At 37.3% G+C, this 23,585-nt stretch overlaps 1 protein-coding gene across 2 annotated transcripts in view; it reads right to left on the minus strand.

The window, feature by feature from the left end:
* Window positions 1-23,585, minus strand: part of Intu (inturned planar cell polarity protein) — an 85,900-nt gene that overhangs the window by 39,717 nt on the left and 22,598 nt on the right. For both annotated transcript variants that reach the window (XM_027926656.2, XM_071614692.1), the window contains exons 3-6: window positions 19,095-19,180; window positions 9,027-9,230; window positions 4,846-4,964; window positions 1,922-2,011 (exon numbers count right to left, since the gene is read on the minus strand). In XM_027926656.2, coding sequence (XP_027782457.2) covers window positions 1,922-2,011; window positions 4,846-4,964; window positions 9,027-9,230; window positions 19,095-19,180 — 499 coding nt within the window. The remainder of the gene's footprint in view (window positions 1-1,921; window positions 2,012-4,845; window positions 4,965-9,026; window positions 9,231-19,094; window positions 19,181-23,585) is intronic.

Raw genomic sequence — 23,585 nt, forward strand, 5'->3', positions numbered from 1 at the left:
AAGCCTTCAGATGACTCTCCCTCCCCAACACTGAACTGCAACCTTGAGAGAGACCCTGAGCTAGAACCACCCACCATGTTGCTCCTAAAGTGTTGTTATCTCAACCATTATAAGATAATAAATGATCACTATTTGGGTTTGAATTATCACTAAGTTTTGTGGGCTTTGATTTTTTTGGTCCTGGAGAATCAAACCCAGGGCCTTGTGCGTGCCAAGCAAGAGGTCTACTGCTGAGCCATATCCTCAGCCCAAAATTACCCTTACATTTTTTTGGAGACTGTTACAGAGCGACAATTAATGTTCAGTTATATGTGAAAGAAATTTGGTTAACATAGTCATTAGTAACAGAGAACAATCATATTTGTGTTCAGATTGTCAGGATAATGTACTTTTTGGTCCACCTTTTTCTTTCTTGGGAAGCTTAAACCCTAGAGAAACAATAAAGGAAATTTTATCTAAATTTATATCACTCACATACTATAGTATTTATTTTAGTATTTGATCGCTATTTGGAAGACCACATGCCATGGTTCTGTGGACCCAAGGAGGATACTGTGTTTCACAGTTCCATAAAGGTTGCCCAAACATTTCTAAAGTTTAGGTGAGAATTTAAATTACAGGTTTTAAAAATCACTGAACAGATCAATTTCATGCATGTATGACTTTGTTCAAATGAACCCATATGTATAACTATAATGATCTAATTAAAAAATAAAAATAGGGATAATGTTTCAGCCCTTGGATGGTTACTACCAAGTGAAGTCCTCTCTGTGGAGTGCCAGATAACAATGAGTGGCATTCAGTAGGTATTCAGTTTTTTCTGTGTGTTAGCTGCATATAAATTTGAATCTTAGCTTTCTGTGTTTAATAAACACATCTCAATATTAAAGAAGAATCACTGAACAGCAATATACAACCATTCTAACAGTAGTTTAAATCGATCTCCTTGGGGTTGCTCTCCATGTTGTACTCTGTTTCCTGCTTGGTTTCTGATTTCTATGACATTACAGCGTCAGTGTAGTAAAATTCAGACAGACCCTTATTCAATTTCCAATTTTGCCTCTTGCTAACTATATAACCTGTGGCAAATTATTTAATCCTCTCTTGGTTCTAGTTTCCTCATCTGTAAAACGGAGTCAGCAATCACTAGTGTATCTGGAGCTGATTTTGAAGGTTAAATGAGATTCATAAATGTAAAGGGATCTAATGCAGTCCCTGGGCTAGTGGCCATTTCATTATAAATGTCAATACTATTTTTATTTCCAACTACTAATATGAGATATATTTCAAAACACTTGCAAAAAAAATTAAGAAGAAGGGGCTGGGGTTGTGGATCAGTGGTGGAGCGCTTGCCTAGCATATGTGAGGAACTGGGTTCAAGCCTCAGCACCACATAAAAATAAAGGCATTGTGTCCACCTACAACTAAAAAATTTTTTTTTTAAAAATTATGAGGGAAGCTATGATAAAAGAAGACTATGATAAAAGAAACAGCAATAGAGAAGTCATTCTTTTGTCAGAGAATTCAGCATTAGGGTAAAACACCCTCCTGCTGTCCTTTAATTCTTCAAATTCTCCAACAGTTAAAAAAAAAAAAATTGCAAACATGCCAAATCCAAACCACAGTACTGGCAAAAGATTGAGCAGAGGATCAGATCATCTCTCGGCCAACTCTGTACTGGCCACAATGAAGGGAAGTGTCTTGAGCACCCAGCTTTACTAACTGGTCCAGGTGGGCCTCCGTGGCACCTTTCTATAGTGTTCACACTGGATACAGACAACTATCTCACTAAGTAACATACCTTTAAAGCATAAAAATGTTTAAGCAGCTTACAGTTTGACAAAAATGTCAATTTTAATGAAACAGGTTTTGTTAATTTTTTTTAGAAATAATTTTAATGTAAACAAAAATGTCAACTTACTCTTCAGCAGGCAAGCCAATTAACAACAACTTGTCAGATTGTTTCAAATAAGCCACATGAATTTGTTTTCCATTTAAAAGGAGAGATGAGCTAAGAAAAATAAATTTAAAATAAAGTTAGAATATTTTTAAATGTTATAAATTTATAAAAAATACCCATAAAAAATTACATATGGTATGATTTAAGAACTGAATACTCAATAAGCAAATTTCTTGGCATATACCTAACTGCCACACAGAAAAGGCAAGGAATTATATGACGACAAAATACATTCTAAACTATTTTAAAAACAGAAACAGAAATAACCCAACAAATTCTAGGCCAAAAAAAGTAGACTCAGCATTTTTAAAAAGCTGAAATTCTTTTGTTAACACAAGTGGCTATGCACAACTTTTTTCAAAAGAAGGCCATCCATCCCCATTGGTCAATTTAATAAAGCTCTTGTGACTGCCTATTCTTGAGCATGATTTGCTAAAGATAATTCAAAGAAAGGAAAGCAGACATGATCCCAGCTTAGAAGATGATAATTCAATAGGAAACACAGACTATGAATAAGTAACAAAAACATATATCAGGTTTAAACTTGTTCTCAAGGAAACTTTTGGGGTGATGGAGATATTCACTGTGGTAGTGGTTCAGGTGGTCTCTGTAACTTCCAGAATGGATAAAACTGAATATATTACACATATTCAGTTTATTGTACTTCAATTGTTTCACAAAGCTAAAAAAATTAAATGTGTTCTCAAAAGAAATGTGATAATAACTATGGAAATACAGAGAACAGAGTGTGTGGGAAATTTTTTTAAAATATTGTTAGTTGTATATGGACACAATACCTTTATTTTGTGTATTTAGTTTTTTTATATGGTGCTGGAGATTGTACCCAGTGCCTCATGCATGCTAGGCAAGCGCCCTACCTCTGAGCCACAACCCCAGCCCAAATGTGTGGGATTTTAAATATGAATTATTAAACAGATTTTTTATCCCAAAAGAACATCATTTTTGTTTTCAAATGAAGTTTTAAAATAAATATACTTTTGCACAAATATCAGACTTATGGTCATATTAATATTATTAGAATTTAAAAATTGTTAAGGAACCACCAAAATAATAATTTTCCTATTCGCTTCCTCAAAAGACTTTTTCTAACTGTATTTACTACTTTCTGCATTTTAATTCCATACCTAATTATTAATAACAAGATATAACTATTAATTAAAATGACATTTATCCTATACAATCAAGGGGGAAAGCAAATCTACATTGAGTCACTCCAAACACACTTTCTTTATAAATGAGGACTTTACCATGAAACATTATGCTAAATGAAAAGAAGCCAGTCACTAGAAACCACACATCATACGATTCCAATCAAATGACAAGTCTGGAATAGGGAAATCCTTAGGGATAGAAAGCCGATTAGCCTAGGGCTTGGCTTGGGGAAGACAGGCTGATTATAAAGGAAATGGGGTTTCTTTCTTTTTTGGGAGGGGAGTGTAACCAGGGATTGAACCCAGGGGCACTTACACTAAGCCACATACTCAACCCATTTTTATTTTGAGACAGGGCCTCGCTAAATTGCTGAAGCTGGCTTTGGACTTGTGATCCTCCCATGTCAGCCTCCAGAGCTGCTAGGATTAGAGGTGTGTGCCACCACACCTGGCATAAGGTTTCTTTTTGAAGCAATTAAAATGTTCTAAAATTGACCTTAGTGATGGCCGCACACATCTGTCAATGCACTTGAAACCACTTACCCATGTGTACTTTTTAAATGGCTGAAATATATTGTTTATGAACAATAGCTCAATAGAGGTGGTTTCAAAAAAAAAAAAAAATGGGCTAAGGAAGTAGCTCAGTTGTATAGCACTTGCCTAGAATGCCTTGGGTTCAATCCCAGCAGGGCAAAAATAAAAATAAAAACACTCCTGCAGTATGCTTTTATGAATGTGAATTTATATATTAAATGGAGCCTTGGGTAATACTGTCCTGAAGATGAACTATATATATCATACCTAAACTCAGAGAGTTAAACATGAATTTTATTTAGGAAAATAAGGAAATTCATTCTTCTTCCTATTGTCCTATCGGTCCTACCTCTTATAAAATCATAGAAGCGTCACTTGTACCAGAAGATGGGAAATGAAGTTAAAGCCTAGAAAATCTAACTTGGTGTTTTATCATTAATATGAGGAACCTTAAAACTTGAAATAAAATTTCTTTTTAAACTCTAAAATTGTTAAAATATTAAGGAAGAAAAAGTGTTTGTAATATTTAATTTATTATGAGGAAAAAAAACTCAAAAATTTTGAGCTTTCTCATCTCAAAGGCCCTGGCATTTCAGTCAGGACTTGATAAATCAAAGTGGAATAGCTCTGTAACTGACTATGTTTTACATGTATACACACACACACACACACACACACACACGCACACTTATCCATCACTGAATAAACCTCACAGATGACAATTTTCCTGAATATTCCTCTTAAAGTATTCTGTATTTTTATATTGTTGTTTTAAGAATAGATTATTTTCTAATTATATGAAAAATTCAGTGTTCTGAAAGGCATTGCCTAGCAAGTTACCCATCGAGATAAAAACATGAAGCCTAGACTCATAATAATGCCATGTTTAAAAGACATGACCTTTATGAAGAAACACAGGTCATTAGCCCAACTCCATCATTAAAGTATGAAACACCTAGATCCAACTATACTGGAAACCTACACTCTAAATTTAATAGATGGCTGGTGGAAACAATTTGGATGAAACCAAATTCTTCAGACATCCTATCCAATATATCAGTATAGGTATCTATCTTATAGATAAAAGTATATTTGTATGATAGATAAATTTAGCATTTTGTTAGAATCAAAGAAAAGAACTTGAAAGAAATGTAGTTAAAGCTAAATAAAAAATTTTACCTAGTAACCTGTGTCCCAGTTACATTTTCCAGCATGTCACAGAGTGTAAGAAAAATTCCTCTTACACTTTTAAGCTTCTGAGATGCTTCAGACATTGGATAGTGATAAAGAATTTCCTGCTGTTAAATGAAAGGAAACAGAAATGATAACCCTCCTGAATTTCCAGCCATTATTTTTGTCATGGATGGTTCAGACTTTGTATTAAGAACAAAACAAAAAAGAATTCTGACTTCAGTGTGAGTTTTATTCAAACACAAGGAGAGAAGTATGCTTGGAATTTGAACACATTAACTAGCATTTGAAAATTGGTTAGAGATTGCCAATTGCTCATGGTACCAAAATATATACTAGGATACTGATTATTAAAATTATAATTAATTTAATTTCAAAATGTTTTAAATTTTAATCTTAACAGTAATTTCTAATACTAATATTTTATTGTATTTCATTACACAGACATTTCCATCTTCCAGAGTTATACAGCTACACACACCACATACAACTTTTAGGAGTCCTTAAATGAAGTGCCTTTCATATTGCCTTTTAAAAGATCATCTTTATCCATTTTGGTAAAATTATTAAATATTTATTTATAATCAATTAAAATCTGCAATTAAGCTTACAAAATAAGAATATAAGATGAAATTAAAGTCGTACACACAGAAAAAAAATCATGATATTATAAAATCCTATTTGTCATAAATTTGAAAGGGTTTGCATACCACAAATTAATATTAATTCAAACATTAAAAGAGAGCACATTTTGTTTTACATTATGGGAAATACTAATCTATAAGATAAATCACAAAATGCTTAATAATTTTCTATTTTTAAGCAGAGCATGTTTCCAGGAAAAAAAATAGCTTTTACAAAATAAAACAGCATATTTCAAAATCAGGCTATGCACTGTGCTAACACTTTTTAAAACATGAAGAGATGAACCATTTTGTTTCTCACTTTTGTGCTTTTAAGGAAACAACTATTTTTCTCACAAGACTAATTAAAAGCAGGCAAAATAAAAATTTCTAGATAGAAACCATGGGGAACTCAGACTAATTTCCAGTTACTATTTAATGACTACATCCATAAATTTAATATGGCCAAAGTTGAAAACCTGAACCCCTTAAATATCTACCTTTTTTTCTTTGGTTCTCCATCTCTGTAAAGAGTATTAAACAACTTGATTTGGTCTCTTTATACAAGCAATATGACACTGTGTCCAAGGCAATTTTTAAATTATGACAAATAAATCAGGATAAATTTGGATATTTCTGCTTTTGTGTCTTACTAAGCACAAAATATTTCAATATATGCAAATTGTTATGAGATATGTTGGCCAAATACACTCTGTCTCACAGTTCAAATTTTTTGCAATATTTTCAGTGTAAAAACAGTTACCAACCACTATGTTATCTCTAAAAATTAAGTCAAACATTGATTAAGATCTACTGTTATGTGTACTTGATAAGTTTAAACCTTGGCCAATGAATACTTTAATTGCATTTAGATAAAAATACCAAACATTGTTTTAAACAAATAGTCTTTGATTAGTTTTTGAAATCTCTCAGTTTATAGTCTTTATTCTCCAAGATTGAAGAAAAAAAGTTTTTATCACACATGTAACTCACAAAAAAACCAAAATGACCCTTTGACATTTCACTGTAAAATATACTAGTTAAGAAAGGTCAATTGAGAGTCTCCATTCTGGTTTTACACGCTCAGTAGGAAAGCGCTGGCAAGCTCTACAGTTCCTCACCAATTTAATTAGCTGTATTTTTAAGCAATTTCTAGTAGCATGCATTTGCAGCAACTTCCACTCTGTTCAGTATGAATAAAAAGCCTCTCCTAATTACAGTGTTGATACAGGGCTGGCAGCAGACAGACCTGTTCATTTGTGAAACATCCACACACTTTCCCAGGAAAAGAAAGGCGAGGACAACAAAAGGTCTTAGCAGTCTCCCACTACAAAATGACCTGGAGAGATTCTGGTTACAATTATTCCTGAAATTTGCTGGGGGTTTTATATAACAAATGCTTAAATGCCTCACTTGTTTTAAAGATATAAGGAGCCAATAATACAAGAAATTAGAATTACTAACTCCAACTCTCTATGTATTTTTCAGAAAATAGAAAATTGCAAAAATATGAATGAATATCTTCTTTGCCATTTCAAGTATTAAATTCTAACATAAGAAGCAACACAGAGAACTATATCTCTTGGAATAAATGGCTTTGGCATTGAAAATGTCACTTCTATTTGGTGCATTATGGTAAAGTAAATGCTTTCAGAGACTCTCATTTTGTAAAACCAGATGCTGGGGCAAAACTCTTGCTGAATTGCTTGCATGCAAGAAAACAGAGGTTCCCAAGGGCCTCTCCCACATTCTTCCAACATTCCCTTTCACTGCAAAGCCTTAGAAGTACTGAATTCAGGGCAATAGGCCACAGCAGGGTTGTCCTGAGGACTGATGTCCACAGGAGCTTTAATCAAAACACTGAGCCCTGGGCTTGCAGCAAGATAGATGAGCTGAGCTGAGGACCACGACTTTAAGCAGAGACCTCAAGGAAGGCTGAAGTGCTCGAGGCTGGTGGCAGAAGCCTAAGAAGCAAGTTCTCCCTGAAGGAAAGTATTCCCACTTTAGAACCACAGGATTCACAAGATAAAAGCGAGCAGTAAGTTTAGACAAAGATCCTCAAAGATGTAAGGTTTGGATCCTAATGTTTACCGTTAATGGTTGAATCCTAATGTCTCCCAAAAATCCATAATACCAGCCTGTGGCATTACTGTAGGGTGGCAAAACCTTGAATCATGAAGAAGTTAAAAAACCTGACAAGAACAATAATGAGCAATGAGATTACATCAGTAATAAAAAGTATATCATCAAAGAAACGTCCAGGACTTGATGGCTCACAAGTGAATTCTACCAACTTTTTATTGAAGAATACTATGTTTTTCTTAAAAAGAAAAAAATGAAGAGGCGGGTCCTTCCAAACTCATCCTATGAGGCCAGCATTACCCTGATAACTAAAAACACAAGGAAAAATAAGAAGAAAACTATAGGCCAAAACACATTTAAATATAAGATTCAAAGCTATGAAACTACTAAGAGAAAACAGGAGAAATGTCTTGGAACATTAGGCTGAGCCAAGATTTTTTAATTTTTTTTTTTTAAACAAGGCCCCAAACAAAAGACAAAGAAAGCAAAAATTGACAAATGGAACTACATCAAACTAATAAGCTTCTGCACAGCAAAGGAAACCATCAACACGACTATGAGACAACCTATAGGATGGAAGAAAAGATCTGCAAACTAAACATCTGACAAGGGGTTAATATCCAGAATCTATAAGGACTCAATTTACTAGCAAAAGACAGAAAAAAAGCCCCCAAAAATGTGTTCAAGAAACACTGAGAAATGAATTTTAAAAATATAAGCCAGGCATGTTGGCACATGCCTGTATCCCAGTGGGTCAGGAGGCTGAGGCAGGAGGATCATGAGTTCAAAGCCAGCCTCAGCCAACTTAGTGAGGCCCTGGGCAATTCAGCGAGACCCTGTCTTGAAATAAAAAAATAAAAAGGGCTGGAGATGGGGCTCAATGATTAAGTGCCCCTGGGTTCAATCCCCGCTACATACATATGTGTGTGTGTGTGTGTGTGTGTGTGTAAAAGACACCAAAACTATTTACAACCTATGAAAAAAATGTTAGCACTACCTGTACCCAGCAGGAAGGACAATGCCTGAAAAAGGCACCAGGAACTCTCTGGGGTGATGAAGATGCCCCATATCATAGGGAGTGTGATACTGCTTACACAAGTGCACAAATGTGTGGAAACTTCTGAAATTGCACACTTGAAATTGTTTAAATTTGTTATATATAAATAATTTCTCAATAAAGCTGACAAAAAAAAAATAAGTCCTTAGCTTCTAGAAGTACTGCAACAACACCTTCTCCCTTCACCTTTTCCTACAGCTTAAAATAACTGAATAGTCGATTCATTTTTATTTTAAAAACGTGTAGTGGGAGATATTCATATATACAGGAATATAAAGTATACAGTTTTAAATAATAATAATAAAACACAGTTAATTCCTTGTAGTTTCTTCTTCAAATAAAAAATGCTCATTTACTAGGAAGACGGTAAAAGGTCCTTCTCGCCCTGCTACATCCAAGTCACTCACCTCTTCCTTCGAGATCTCCGAGTCGAGCTGCAGCGTGAGGTACATGATGATGTGAGGCAAGTTCACCATATTCTGCGGGATGCTCCCAGCCTCTTCTCCCCACAGCAGTTTGACTAAATCATTTGTGTTAGACTGTGCCTTCTTCTTTCTTAGTTGGTGTGTTTCCTTTTTTACAGCGTACGCATTTTCAAATGTCAGTTTCACCTTTAAAAATTAAAACAAGGTGCTGGTTTTCAACAAGGCAAAATTAGCTGCATTTTCCCCAAAGAAGGTGAGCTGCACACATGCTCGCGAGCGTGAGTTCACTGTGGCTAGATCACCCAGGCAAGGTCCTGATGGCAGGGCTGTGTGTTCTCTCGGCAGCTCCAGCTCCAGCTCCTAGTACAGTGCCTGGCACAAACAACCACAGGTGTTTATTGAGTGAGGAAGGATACAATGCTCTGCACAAACATCCCTTAACTTAAACTGAATCGGTGACCACACAAACATAAAGATTGTGAAAAAACAGAAATCAGACGCTGTGACAGTGCAGAGGGCCACAGCACACTGCAACTGCCGGAGGCCCAGCCACCTGAGGAGGAGGAGGGAAGGGATTCAGGATGGAAAGTGGCCTCCCACAGCCAGTCGGCTCTCCACTCAAACACGCTTCTCTCGGACATCCTTGGGGGTCTGTTAAAACAAAGGCTAAGAGGGTAAAAAGCCATCACCACGCTGGACCTTGGAACATGGCCCTATAAAGATTATCTGTCAATTTTATCAAGACACTTCATTTCGTGGCTTGTTATCCAGATTGCTAAGAATCCAGAATGTGGCCATTTTCGAGCTGTTAAAAGGTGGCTTCCACTCCTCGACGTTTCCTTGAAACGTTGGCCCAGGATAACCTTCTCATTTCGAGGACGCCCCAATGTGTATCTTGACTAAAAAGTCAATTGTGTGTAAGAAGGACATCATCACAAGCTATGTAAGTACAAGGTAAGTATCTACGGACATTCTAATGATGACAATCAATAAAGTTTAAAATTTAAACATCAAAGTCCAATAATATTTTTAAAATAAAGTTAAACTTTTAAAGGAAAAGGACAAATTCTTGTTTAAGAACAAAGAAAACTAATCAATATTTAAAAGCAGATAAAATTGTTTGCAGTAAGGTATATTTGGGATAGAATATTTATTAATAAAGTAATAATTCCTATTTTAATAAATTTATTGCAAGAGATACCATTTTCAAAGTCAACCTAAAAAGGCATGATGAATTCTACCATTACACTCTCCTTTTTTAAAAATATTTGTTTAGTTATAGATGGAAACAATACCTTTATTTTATTAATTTATTTTTATGTGGTGCTAAGGATCGAACCCAGTGCCTCACACACGCAATTATGAACACTCTACCACTGGGCCCCAGCCCCAGCCCCAGCCCTACAGTCACTCTTTTAAAACATGAGCTTTATATATTTTCATCAAAAATGTTAAGCACACTTTAAAAAAAAAAAAAAATCACTCGTAACCCTACCTGCTCACCTAACTGTTACTAGTATTACACCATAAATCTTTCTTGGTGAACAAAATCTTCCAAAATAAAAAGGACAGATGCTCCCGTTTTGTTGGCTAGGAGTGACTGCTTATAGTTGTATCCAATTTTTCTTATCTGTAGCTCATGGTGGCATTTCAGAAGCACAAGATTTCTTTGTCTGCCTAAGTGGACTAAGTTAAACACACATCTCTTCTGAGTCTCAGGCGTTATTTTATAAACAAGTTGCTATAGTTTGGATTTGTTTGGGGGCGGGTGGGTGGCACCCTACCACTGAGCCGCACTGCTAGCTACATCACTAGCTCTTTAGTTTGGATCTTAAATATGCCCCAAAGGTCCATGTGGCTAAAGCCTTGGTCCCCGGCAGGGGAAAGAGTGGGCTCAGTAAGAGGTCTTTACATAATGGGGCATGCCCTCTAAGTGGTCTGTGGGAGCTGGTGCTTTCCTCTCTCTCTCTTTTGCTCCCTGCCATGAAACAAGCAGTTTTACTCCATCACTCGCTGCCCCCTACTGCCATCTGGCACTCCCACAGAAGCCTAAAAGCAATAGGTTCACCTTTCCAATCATGAACTAGAATGTCTAAAACTGTGAGCCAAAATGAACCTTTTTTCTTTTTAAGTTGATTATCTCAGGTATTTGTAACAGTGATGTTAAGGTAACTAACACAGAAGTAGAAAATAAGAGACACTGGGTCTCAATTCATCCATATGTATATATTCAGAAAAAAGATGAAGTTATGAAGACCAGTAGTTAGTAGTGATTTTTATACTAAGTAGCAGGAGAGAAGTTCTTCATGAAATGTTTCTGAGGCATGATAGTCATGTTTCTTTACAAAACATTCAATGTAATTTTAAATGGAAAAGATCAACATTCACTAAATTTTTTGTTTTCTATAAACCTGATGTTAAAAAATAAACCTTCTGTATCTGAACATTATATTTAAAAAGGCCAAATAAAAAATTAGAATATTCCTGGGAAAAGATATTAAACAAACTGAACAAAAATATAAAAAAATTAGAGACCCCCAAGTGGGAACAATCAAGGGTTGTCTTTCAATGAAAATTAACACAGGCTGAAAAGATGCCACTTTAAATGGGTATAAAAAAGAATACTAGAAAAGAGTTGAAAAGATGCCACTTTAAATGGGTATAAAAAAGAATACTTGGGTGAGGTCTTGACCTCATGGGCTACAGGTCAGCACAGTATGGCCTGAGGGACTAGGTCCTGAAGGTGGCACCTCTCTAGTGGGGACAGCATCAACAGTGGTGAGCAGGAGGGAAGGGACAGAGAAGGCACAGGACTCGGAGCAGGGAGGGGTCTTCCCAGCTTAGTCCTGTGGAAGGAGGGTTAAAAGACAGCATGCATCTCACCAAAAATAACAAAAGGGAGTTCGTTGGTAGATTTAAAACTTCACTAATTTTGCTTCAGGCAGCAGCAACAGCCTGAAATGTAAGACTGGTTTGCTAACTTGGTTAAAATGACACATGTGCTTGAAAAGTCACTCTCCTGCTGTCGTTGGCAAACAATCTCACTTCTTTTCTGTGGTACAAGGACCTTTTCCCCTCACCATGACAAAAGCCAAACAAAACACAGATCAGTATTTTAAACTCCATAACATAAAAATAATTATACTTTAGAAAGACATTTAAAAGCTCACATGTAAAGTAGATTGTAAATGTAGAGAAACCTGGGTGCCTTCATAAAATGGTAAAGGTGAGACAGCCAAATTAAGAGTTAAGTGCTACATTTTAAAAAGGGTTGATTTATATAAATATTAAGAACGTGTTTTATGTGAAAAAACCTTTGTTAACTAACGTAAGTTAGGTTATTGGAACCTTTGCTTCTCCGCAGACTTTGGGCTGTGACATGGTCCTGGCACCTCCTGTCTCCTTATTTGTGCAGTTTGCCCTTCCCTCCTCCATCCCTCCAGCTGAGGTGAGGATGTGCCTTCCTCAGGTCCGACCACACCGCCTTACAACTCATGGCTGCCAAGGTCTCGCTGCTGAGCCACCCCCTCTCTCTTATTTCAGCCCACCCTCGTTAGAGTCCCCCAGCCTCTACCAAGCAGACGGCAGATGCTCTCAGCTCTGGCCAGCATCCTCTCTGCAGGAGACCAGGGAGGCTTCTGGGATATGAAATGCCCCACCTCCCATTCTGCGCTGTCTTTCTCATATCTGGGCTGCTCTCCACGTGTCTCATCCTCTCCCCAGGGCTAAAAAGGGGCAGATGCTTTCTATATTCCTTAGTCAAAATTCTCAAGGAACCAAATCTGATTGGCTCAGGAAATTATCTGTCCTCCACACTTTGATATTTTAAAACTTAAAAACTTTAAAACTTAATCCTTAAGTATGTATCTTCTAAGGTTATTATCCTGCATAATCACAATATAATTTATCACTTAAGAAATTTAGCATGTTCCCTAGTCCAAAAATCTTAAATCTAAAAATGCTCCAAAATTCCAGACATTTTGAGCACCAACAAAATGTTTCAAAAGTTCTGGGGCCTTTAGGATATTCAGATTAAAGATGTTCAACTAGTAAAGTCTATGCAAATATTCCAAAATCTGAAAAAAAATTCAAATTGTGAAACACTTCTGGCCCCAGCATTTTTGACAAGAGGCACTCAACCTGCACCACTATGTAATAAAGTCCATGTTTCCCAAACTGTCCTAACACAGCTGCTCCTCACTACAATCCAGTCAGTCAGGGATCACCTACTGCATTTGGCTGAAGATCACCTGGTCTGACTTAGCCTAAGACAGTCTCCAGACTTTTTTGCATTTCATGGTGTTAGCATTTGTGTATGTGTGGGTGTGGGAGGGGGAGGAATCAAATCCAGGGATTTGCACTTGCTCAACATGCTGTACCCCTGAGGTACACCCAACTCCATGATCTTAACGTTTTATTATTATTTTTTTAATCTTAATGTTTTTTAAACTGTTTTGGATATTTTAAAACTTGACTTTAAAAGAAATGATTGGGCTTTTGAACCTCATAAGTACATAGGCTTTGCCTCTGGGTTTCCTTCTGGTATTCTGAAGCTATTTACAACAACAGAAACTATTTAAAAAGCAAGCACAGAACAGTACAGTTGGAACTGGGCTCAAAGACTACCCTCTCAAATCCCCTGTGACCACACATGAGGAAACTGAAACCCAGAAGCATTTGGAAACTTGTTCTGGGTGAGGTTTTAAATGGAGGACTGACCTCCTTTCCCTTGGCAACTCTTCTTTCACACTGCTCTAAAAAAGTTTTCAGACCATCTTTTACTCTTTTTACGTTTAAAACATTATTCTTATACGTTTCCAGATTTAAATGTTAGAAAGTTTCCTATGGCATTCCCTATAAACAAGCATTCTTCCTTTCTTAGTGCTTGAATAACTGTCTCACAAACGCCACAGATACAAACCGGGTAAAATGGCTTTTTTGGGACACATCCGCCTTAACCTGTCCTGACCCATGTTATGGTTTCAATATGAGGTATCCCCAAAAAGCTCATGTGTGAGGCAATGCAAGAAAGTTTAGAGGAAATGACTGGGTTATGAGAACCTGAACCTAATCAGAGCATTAACCCCCTGACAGGGAGTGAATGGTGGTAACTGTAGGTAGGTAGGGTGTGGCTGGAAGAGGGGGTCAGTGGAGGGGCATGCCTGTCGGGTGTATATCTTGGTCCTGGTGAGCAGAGGTCTCTCTCTGCCTCTGGTGCCATGTCCTGAGCTGCTTTCCTCCAACTCATTCATTCACCATGATGTTCCACCTCATCTCCAGCCTAGAGCACTGGAGTTGGCCATCTGTGGACTGAGATCTCTGAAAATGTGAGCACCAAATAAACTTTCCTCTTCTAAAATTGTTCTTGTCAGGTCTTTTGGTTACAGCAGTGAAAAAGCTGACTAAAGCACCCAGCAAGAACAAAGGGATCCAGACATCAAGACCTACACAGGTCAGTGTGAAATGGGAGGATCATGCTCTGGGGTCAGTTCGAGTTTCGGTTATTTATTCATAACCTTGGGTAAATCATTAGAACTCTAATATGCTTTTTCCTCACACTTAAAACAGTAATATGGATAACTAGAATCTTGTAGGTTTGTCACGGTTTATATCTTAAGTATCAGAAAACAGGTACCAGGAAGTGGGGTCATTGCTGTGACTACACTTGATGATGTCGTTCAGATGTCTTTGGAATTGGTTTACAGGAGAAATTTGGAAAAGTGTGAGAAGCAAGCTAGAGAAAACTTAAAGCACTGTAAGCAGAGCTTAGAGAGCAATTTTAGTGTGGGCTGAGAAGATCAAAATTCTAATAGAAATGTGAAAAGTAAAAGCCAGGCTCATCAGGTTTCAGATGGAAATGAGAGTCTATTGGGACTTGAACTAGGGGCCAACTGTGTTACATTCCTAGGGGAAAAAGCCTGTCTAGGTTTTATCCCTACACTGAGACTTTGTGGGAGGCTGAGTTTAAAGGTGATGGATTAATTAATCTGGTGGAGAAAATTTCAAGGCAGAACGGAATTCAGACTATGGCATGGGCATTACTGGTTAACTTTATCCAGCTTACAGGGAGAACTGAGAGCAAAAAACAGAACAGAAAGATCTGAAAACCTTGCAGTCTGGCCAGAAAGGAGCATGTTTAAAGCTGCAGCCAAGGAGGGTGTGAGGATCAAGGTCATTAAAAAGAAGCCAAGTGCTTTGCTCATGGATGACTGAAAAGATGCCTGGAGAGCATCTCAGGAATTGGCACTACGGAGGGCTAAAGGGCACAAAAGTGCACACTCATCTCAAACACTTGCCTTTGAGAAGAAAGCCACGGGGCACCCCGCTCACACAGGGCCCCATAGGGAATGGTTTCCAGGCTGTTCAGCCAGCATAACACTCAGGGACTGCTGCAGCCATGGTTCAAGGGGCCCATGGAGAGGTCACGCAGGTGGCAGACCTTGCTGTTTTCCATGCGATGCTGAATTTGCAGGCATGCAGAGTGTAAGAGTTATGGGGTCATGGAGGTTTCCACCAAGATTTCAAAGGATATCCTGGGAGGTCAAGAGGTATGTGGAAGTGTTGGAATCTCTGCAAGTAGCCCCTGAAAGGACTATGCCCAGTAAGGCAGTGAGACTGAAGCTCAAGTTGTAATAGACCAGGAAGTTAGAGATTCCAGGAATGTGGTATGCCTTCCAAGGGAAGCTGCATGCAGCAAGCAGAATCAGCCCCAGAGAATGGCTGTGCGGGCTGCAGTCAGCAAGGCTGCAGGAGTGGTGCTGCCCAAGCCTCTGGAGTCTTCGAGGTACCACATATGACTCAGACGCCAGTCATGGAGCTACAGGATTTAATGTTTGCTCTGGTCCAATTCCTCCTCATTATTTTCTCACTCTTTCTTTCAGGAATAGGAATGGCTATCCTGTGCCACTGCAATTGTAAAATCTTTGAAGAGACTCACAGCTGAGTTTGCCTTGAGGCTCAGAGGAGACTTCAGACTTGGACTTTTGAGTAATGCCAGAATAGCTAAAACTTTAGGGACTCCTGAAGATGGACTAAGTGGATTTTGCATTGAGATGGACATGAGCCTTTGGGTCCAAGTATGGAATGCTATGGTTTGTATCTTAAATGTCTGCCAAAAGCCCATGTGTGCTGGGTGTGGTGGCGCACGCCTATAATCCCAGCAGCTTGGGAGGCTGAGGCAGGAAGATCACAGGTTCAAAGCCAGCTTCAGCAATGGTGAGGTGTTAAGCAACCCTGTTTATAAATAAAATACAAAATAGGACTGGGGATGTGGCTCAGTGGTCAAGTGCCCCTGAGTTAAATACCTGGTTCCAAAAAAAAAAAAAAAGCCCATATGCACGTCTATAGCACTATCTGAAGGTGGCAGAACTTTTAGGAGGTGGGGCCTGGGTGGAGGACGTGAGGTCACTGATGGGTATGCTTGAAAGGGAGACTGGGACTCTGGTTCCTTCCTCTCTGTTTTCTTAAATTATCATGAGATGAGAAACTTTGCTTCACAATCCATTCCCTGCCACGGTATTCTACTTCACAATAGGCCCCAAAACAAAGAGTCAAGTGACCTACTACAGACTGAAAGTATGAACCAAACAAATGTTTTCTCCTGTTAAGCTGATTTTCTCAGTTATTCAGTCACAGTGAGGGAAAGCCGAGAGGAAATGATATAAGCAAAGCACCTGACATATGGCTCACACCCAGGAACACTCATTCCTTCCCTATCCCACTCCTGTCTCCAGGAATTCCTAGTTTACATGGCCTTGGGGAAATGGCCGGTAGTGAAGAGCTTACAATTTACCCTCCCTTTAACATTAACAAAGAAGGAAAACTGTGGTCTGCTAATTAAATATGGTTTCTAGTTAAAGGGATTTAAACTATCTTTTATATAGTTATTAAAGATACGTTGCCCTCAGCCAAGCGTGGTGGTGCACGGCTGTAATCCCAGCAGCTCAGGAGGCTGAGGCAGGAGGATTATGAGTTCAAAGCCAGCCTTAGCAAAAGTGATGCACTAAGCAACTCAGTGAGACCTTGTCTCTACATAAAATACAAAATGGGGCTAGGGATGTGGCTCAGTGGTTAAACGCTCCTAGGTTCAATCCCTGGTACCCCCTTCCAAAAAAAGATACATTGCCCTATATAGAGATGTTTGGTTTTGATAAAGACACAGTTATAATACCAATTTTTCCAGTAAAACAAATAAGTGTTTACATGTAGGAGGAAATACTAGAATGAAATACTTCAAAATATAAACAATAGGTATCTTGACATAGTGGGTTTCTAAGTGATTTTTCCCTTACTATTTTGAATTTTCCAAAATTTCTATTATGAAAATTCTACTTTCATAATAAAAAGTTATATTTTTCTAAAATAATAAAAATATTTCAATAATACATAGTTATCATGGAATTATATCCTGAAGTTGTGTATCATCAAAAGGCGATGCTATAATGTAATGCAGCATAGTCTACAATAAGCCTAACTAAGTCAGTTTTCCTTCATCTTCAAAACAATTGCTATTTCTTCATGTTGGCATCAGACATGGCACTTGAGAGCCATGTGGTGTAAAACATATGTCTTTAAACTCAGAACAATACATAATGCAGCAAGATGCTCATGGTATAAGAGGCAAACTGAACAAATAGATACCTACTGCATAGTCAATGAGGATGTATTAATTGCAGGTACAATTAATCAAAAATATTCAAATCATTACTTCTTTCCTTTTTTTTTTTGCCAAGTGTACATAAATGAATTTGTAATTGTTAATTAAATATAAAGTAATTCTGCATAAACATGATGTGGTTAAGCTCTGGCAATATTGGCAACCTACCTGCAACTGACACAGGCAAGGAAGAGGGGCCTCAGTCAGAGCTGACACAGGGACACTTTATTTGGGGGAACTCGCTCAGTCGTGACAATGTGACAGTTCTTCATTACTGATGGGTAGTTAGCTGCTGTCTCTCCCCCTAGTACCCTAGTACCTCCAACCGCCCAAGGACCTCCTTAGACCTAACCCCTTATCCTAGTCGCTGGTGTCCACCTGAGAGTCAATATCTCCAACGCACCCTATCTCCACCAATGTCTTCTAACCACTCCACTCGCTACCGTCATGGCTACCATGGTCATTTCAATACTTTCGCCTCACATTTCTAAAGAGCTGAATTTATAGAGCATCTGGGTAAGTCTGCACAAGTACCTGAAAGCACATGGGCGTTTAAGAGAAGGAAGCAGGCATGAGGGAAATCTTATAAGGAATTTCCTCACAGGCTTATTTCAGAATCTCAAAACACATACACGTAAGGTTCTGATCCCTCAAGGATTTTGTTCTTCTACCTAACCAATCCCCAAACCACTTAACCCTCTCACCGCCTGGCGGATCCTCTAACCTAGCTGAATACATTGTCTTCTCCACCTCCCAAGAAAGACGGAAAGCGAATGTCTGATCCTAATGAGAACAAAGAGTTCCTGAAAAGGAGGTACAGCACTTCCAAAATACATCTAATATCCTAAAATGCCATCTGTGATAAAAAATGTAAGTTTAGAATACTGAAGTGAGTTAGCATAAAATAAATTTATTTTTATCTACAAGGAGTAAAAAATAATTCATTAAGTAGTTTAACAAATTTTACCAAAAAATAGAAATTCAAAAAAATAGAATAATTTGTTCTTAGAATAAAACAGTATTAAAAATCTTTTTATAGCAATAGTGAATTTAATAAGTCAGAGAATAAAAAAATTCCATGACTATTGAAAATGGCTCTTCTAGGAACTAGAATGTCATCAGCACATATGTTAGTTATAATGGCAAGTTGGTAATTATGTTTTTATTATTGTTGCTGTTTTGCTTTATTTAGAATGAGTTTTATTTATAGCTATTTTTCTCCCTTTTCAGAACAATACCCCTAAGCTAAACATGTTACCAAGAACTACAATGTGTTAAATATCCAAGTATAAATGTAACTAATCCATTATATATGACAATTTTCAGAATCCTAAAAAAGAAAATGGTACAAGATACATTTCTATAACTCACTATAAGAAAATGAATATCCAAACCTGCATAGGTCCAGGAATGCAAGACAGAACTCTCTCTATGTTCTCAGAGGTCACATCAACATCATTCACAGCAACAAGGACATCACCTATAAAGGGAATAACAATAAAAGATAGTTGTGTGAGCAAACAAAAACCAAAGAGATGCAGATCTGAAACATTAAAAAGTGGCTATCCTGACTTCATCAAAGTAAAATAGAAAACACTGTACACACACTCAGGGATTGTCCAAGATTGTACAGTGTCTGGGACAGAGTTAGTGCCCAACTCTACTCTTACTTACAAGGCCACCCAATATTGTGTCATAACTACATACAAGCTATGAATATCTATAGGGATAAACATTCTCATTCTTAGGACATATAAGATTTCTAGCATAAACAAGTACTACACTTAACAAAATTGAATCTAACCACTTAGTCCCAGAGTTTTAAAAAAAATTACTGAAATTTTAATTAAATCCATGTGGTAGGTTGTAACTCAATGTGCTCTGGCCTTTGTTGCTGTTACTGATGTGTCAACAAACATTTCTTTGCTTCAAAAGGTTCTGACTATATCAAAATATATGTATCAGTAAAAATCTGCTTTCCTTTAAATATATATGTCTTCAAATTTGATAATAAAGATTAAGGTTAGAATGAAAATTTACTTTCAGAACATATTTAAAGGTAATGTCAAAACACTAATAAGCTGTGTTGGTAGAAATATAAATACACCTATTATTTTTCACATTATTCCAAAATATATCATTAGCAAATAGATCAAATAACTCACATGCATCCATTCATTTAGAAAGCATTTATTGAGAACCTACTATGGACAAGGTATAATCAGTGTGGAAAGAAATCAGAAAAAAAAAAAAAATGTCCACACTCCTGAAGCTATTCTTTGGGGAAGATGGGTAATAAACATGTACACAGGTAAAATAGTGTAGGTGGACAGTTCTCTATGGGTCTCACATTTCTGGACATTCTGCAAGCAAAGGCACTGAGTCTCTGTTCTGGACTATCTTTTCAAAGATGTTTATAGAACAAGCAGCCTGGATGACAGAGACAGTGCTTCCCTCTTGAGCAGAGGCTGAGTTCGTTCACTGTACAGTATATAAAAAGAATTTCTTGTCACTATCCCATTATTCATAAAATTATTCCTTACAAGAGGCTGGTGTTCCCCAAGTTCAAAGTTCCTCCACTTAATGCAAACTGCTACTAGGCATCACCTGGCCCTTGTTAGGGCTGAGAAGTAGAAGACAATGCTGACATTTTATGTACCACTGTTCCTCTCTTGCTTCCTGCCTCTCCTTGATGCTCTATCATACAGGAGGGTTGAGGGTAGAGTGAGTGGGACGAGCTCAGCTGTCTGTGAAGGTTTATGAAGGCCTGCATTAGATGCTCAAGCGAATAACTCACTTCAGAGTGCCAACCTTGGGTACCGAGTATGATGTGATGTACTGTGATGGTCAACCACTGCAGCACTTTGGGCAACCTGGGAATGGTTCTTAAAAAAATCCCTGCAGACCAAAATAAACTTCAAACTAAAAGCAACACACCCCTCTAGCTGCGTTGAAGTAAGAGATTATATCAATTATTTACAGCTGTATTTTTTTTTTTTTTTTTAAGAAAAGACATAGGGGCTGGGGATTTAGCTCAGTTGGTAAAGCACTGAGCTAAATCATGCACAAGGCCCTGGGTTCAATCCCCAGCACCACAAACATAAATAAATAAATAAATAAGGCATGATAAACATTGAATGTTGATATATTCACTTTTAGACCAAAGTGGAGTTTTGGCATCTATAGACTATGCCATCCTCAGGACACTTAAGCCAGTGAGGCCCTTTTAAATTTGGTACTTCAAACTAAAAGACCACTGAGTGAAATCCCATGCAACTTATTTGGGGTGGGGGGGGTACCAGAGATTAAATTCAGGAGCACTTGACCACAGAGCCACATTCCCAGCCCTATTTTTTATTTTATTTAGAGACAGGGTCTTGCTGAGTTGCTTAGCACCTCACTCTTGCTGAGGCTGGCTTTGATCTCGTGATCCTCCTGCCTTAGCCTTCCAAGCAGCTGGGACTACCGGCATGCGCCACCAAGCCCAGATCATATGACTTTTTCCTCCCAACTCTAATGAATATATTTTGATAGTTGAGTGTTCTAAGGAGTAATTTCATGTAGAGCAAACCTCTCTAAAAATAGGAGACATGGATCATCAGAAAGTTACAGGGAAATAAATTTAAAAAGCAAGTGAAGTATAACTAATATTTTAAATGTTTAATAGAATGATTTCCCATTCTATAAAGGAAGAATTATGTTGACTTCTCATTCTTCCAGATATGTGTTTTCTTTTAGTTCTCCAGAGCACTTGTGTGAAGTGACTCACAAGGTGGGCTTCCTGGACACCGTCCATCACTGCAGCAGGCAGCACGCGTCCAGGGAAGCTTCCTCAACAACACACAGTGCTCACGTGTTCTGTTCCATTTCAAAGGCTAAACGGAAATGATCTGGGGATTATTAGTGGGTAGAAATCAGAAGAAAGTTTATGAAAGGATACGTTCAAGAATCAAATAAAATAGAAAATGTGAAATCAGTTAATCATAGTCTTAAATTAATTCCTCATTATAAATAAAGTTAACTATTTGGACAAACGTATTGATTTCTCAGCATGTTCTTAACAGCTAATGTAATATGGAAAAGGCACAAATAGCTATGAAAAAATATATGCAAAGATTTGTTTACTGCTGTATTAAAACTATATATAAACTGAATATACAGCTTTAAGCAGCTTAAGAAATTACAATTTATTATATATTCCAAAATAGAAGATTTTTACATGCTTCCAATACAAAGACAGAAGGTATGTTTGATGTAATGGACATGCTAATTGCTCTGATTTGATCATTTTATATTGCTTGCATGTGTTGAAATACCACATTGTATCACATGAATAAGTTAATAAAGAAAGACACTATTTTGGGGAAAAAAATTGTTATACACAAATGTAGGGCAAAGAAAGCATAATACATCAAAATGTTGCCTTTGGAGATGAGCTTTTTTCTTTTATGTTAACTTTACATTCTAAACTGTCTACAATGAACATATGTTATTGCTATTATAATGAAGAAAAAATTAAAGCTCATATTTTACTAAAAAAAAAAAAAAAATCCTCCACTGTGGTGGGTGTAATGAACCCGGCTGCAAGATGTTCATGTTCTGATGCCTGAAATCTGGGAATATGTTAACTCACACAGCAAAAGGGACTTTGCAGATGTAATTAAATCAAGAGATTTGGAGATTATCCTGGATTATCTGAGAAGTCCTAATGTAATAACAGGGTCTTTTAGCAGAGGCAGAAGTGTCAGAGCAGAGAGACTGGAAGATGATATGCTGCTGGCTTTGAAGATGGGGGAAGGGATCACAAGACAAGGAGTGCAAGTACCTCAGAGAGCTGACCAAGAAAAGGGATTTGCATCTGGAGCCTCCAAAAGAAAATCAGCCTTGTGGACACTTAGATTTTAGTGTGGGAAGACCCATTTTTAGATCTGTATTTACAGAACTGCAAGATAATACATCTGTATTGTTTTAAAACACTGATTTGTGGTAATTTGCCATAATAGCAACAGAAAACGAATGTACCCATCTAACAAAACAAAGCAATTTTTGCTGAGTAGCAAATAAGAGTCAGGGATCATGAATGGTCAAGAAGAAAGATATGATATTCACAGAACATTTGCAGCATAGTAGGGAAAAGTACATTAATTTTGTTAGAAGGAGGCATTTATATACCAAAAGATTGGGAAATATGGATCTGTGGTAGTGGCTCAGTAGTAGAGCACTTGCCTAGCATATGTGAGGCACTAAGTTCAATTCTCAGCACCACATATAAATAAGTAAACAAAATAAAGGCCCATAAATGACTAAAAGAATTTAAAAAAAAAAAGAAGTTGGGAAATGTGTGTGAAACAGCAAGGTAAATTTAATTATTTAAGCCAAATTTGACCTCAAAGAAAGAAGAATCTAGTTTTGAACAGTTACTATACTGCACTTTTATACATTCAGAAGTCAACATTTTCTACCAGTGTATTTACTAACACTGTATTTTATTGCTATGACTTTTAACATTTTAACTTCAACTCCTCATCCACAAAATATGGGCTCTAAACAAGAGAGAATTACAGGCCTCCCAACCTACCCTTATAGAAGTCCATGAATAATGGTAATTCACATATTGTAACTATCATTCAGAACATCTGATTAAAAATATCGTATTTCCTGAACAACATATTTCCTAATGAGAGTGGATAAGAAACTAATGCAAGACTTTGTTGTGTGTGTGTTTGTGGGGTTTTTTGGTGGCAATGGGGATTGACTCCAGGGCCTCACACATACAAAGCAAGTCTTCTACCACTGAGATACACTCCAGCCCTTCTTTAAAATTTTGAAACAGGGTTTCACTAAGTTGCCCAGGCTGGCCTTGAACAGAACTTGTAGCCTGCTGC

This window comes from Marmota flaviventris, chromosome 7, assembly GCF_047511675.1.
Source record: "Marmota flaviventris isolate mMarFla1 chromosome 7, mMarFla1.hap1, whole genome shotgun sequence".
Lineage (NCBI taxonomy): Eukaryota > Metazoa > Chordata > Mammalia > Rodentia > Sciuridae > Marmota > Marmota flaviventris.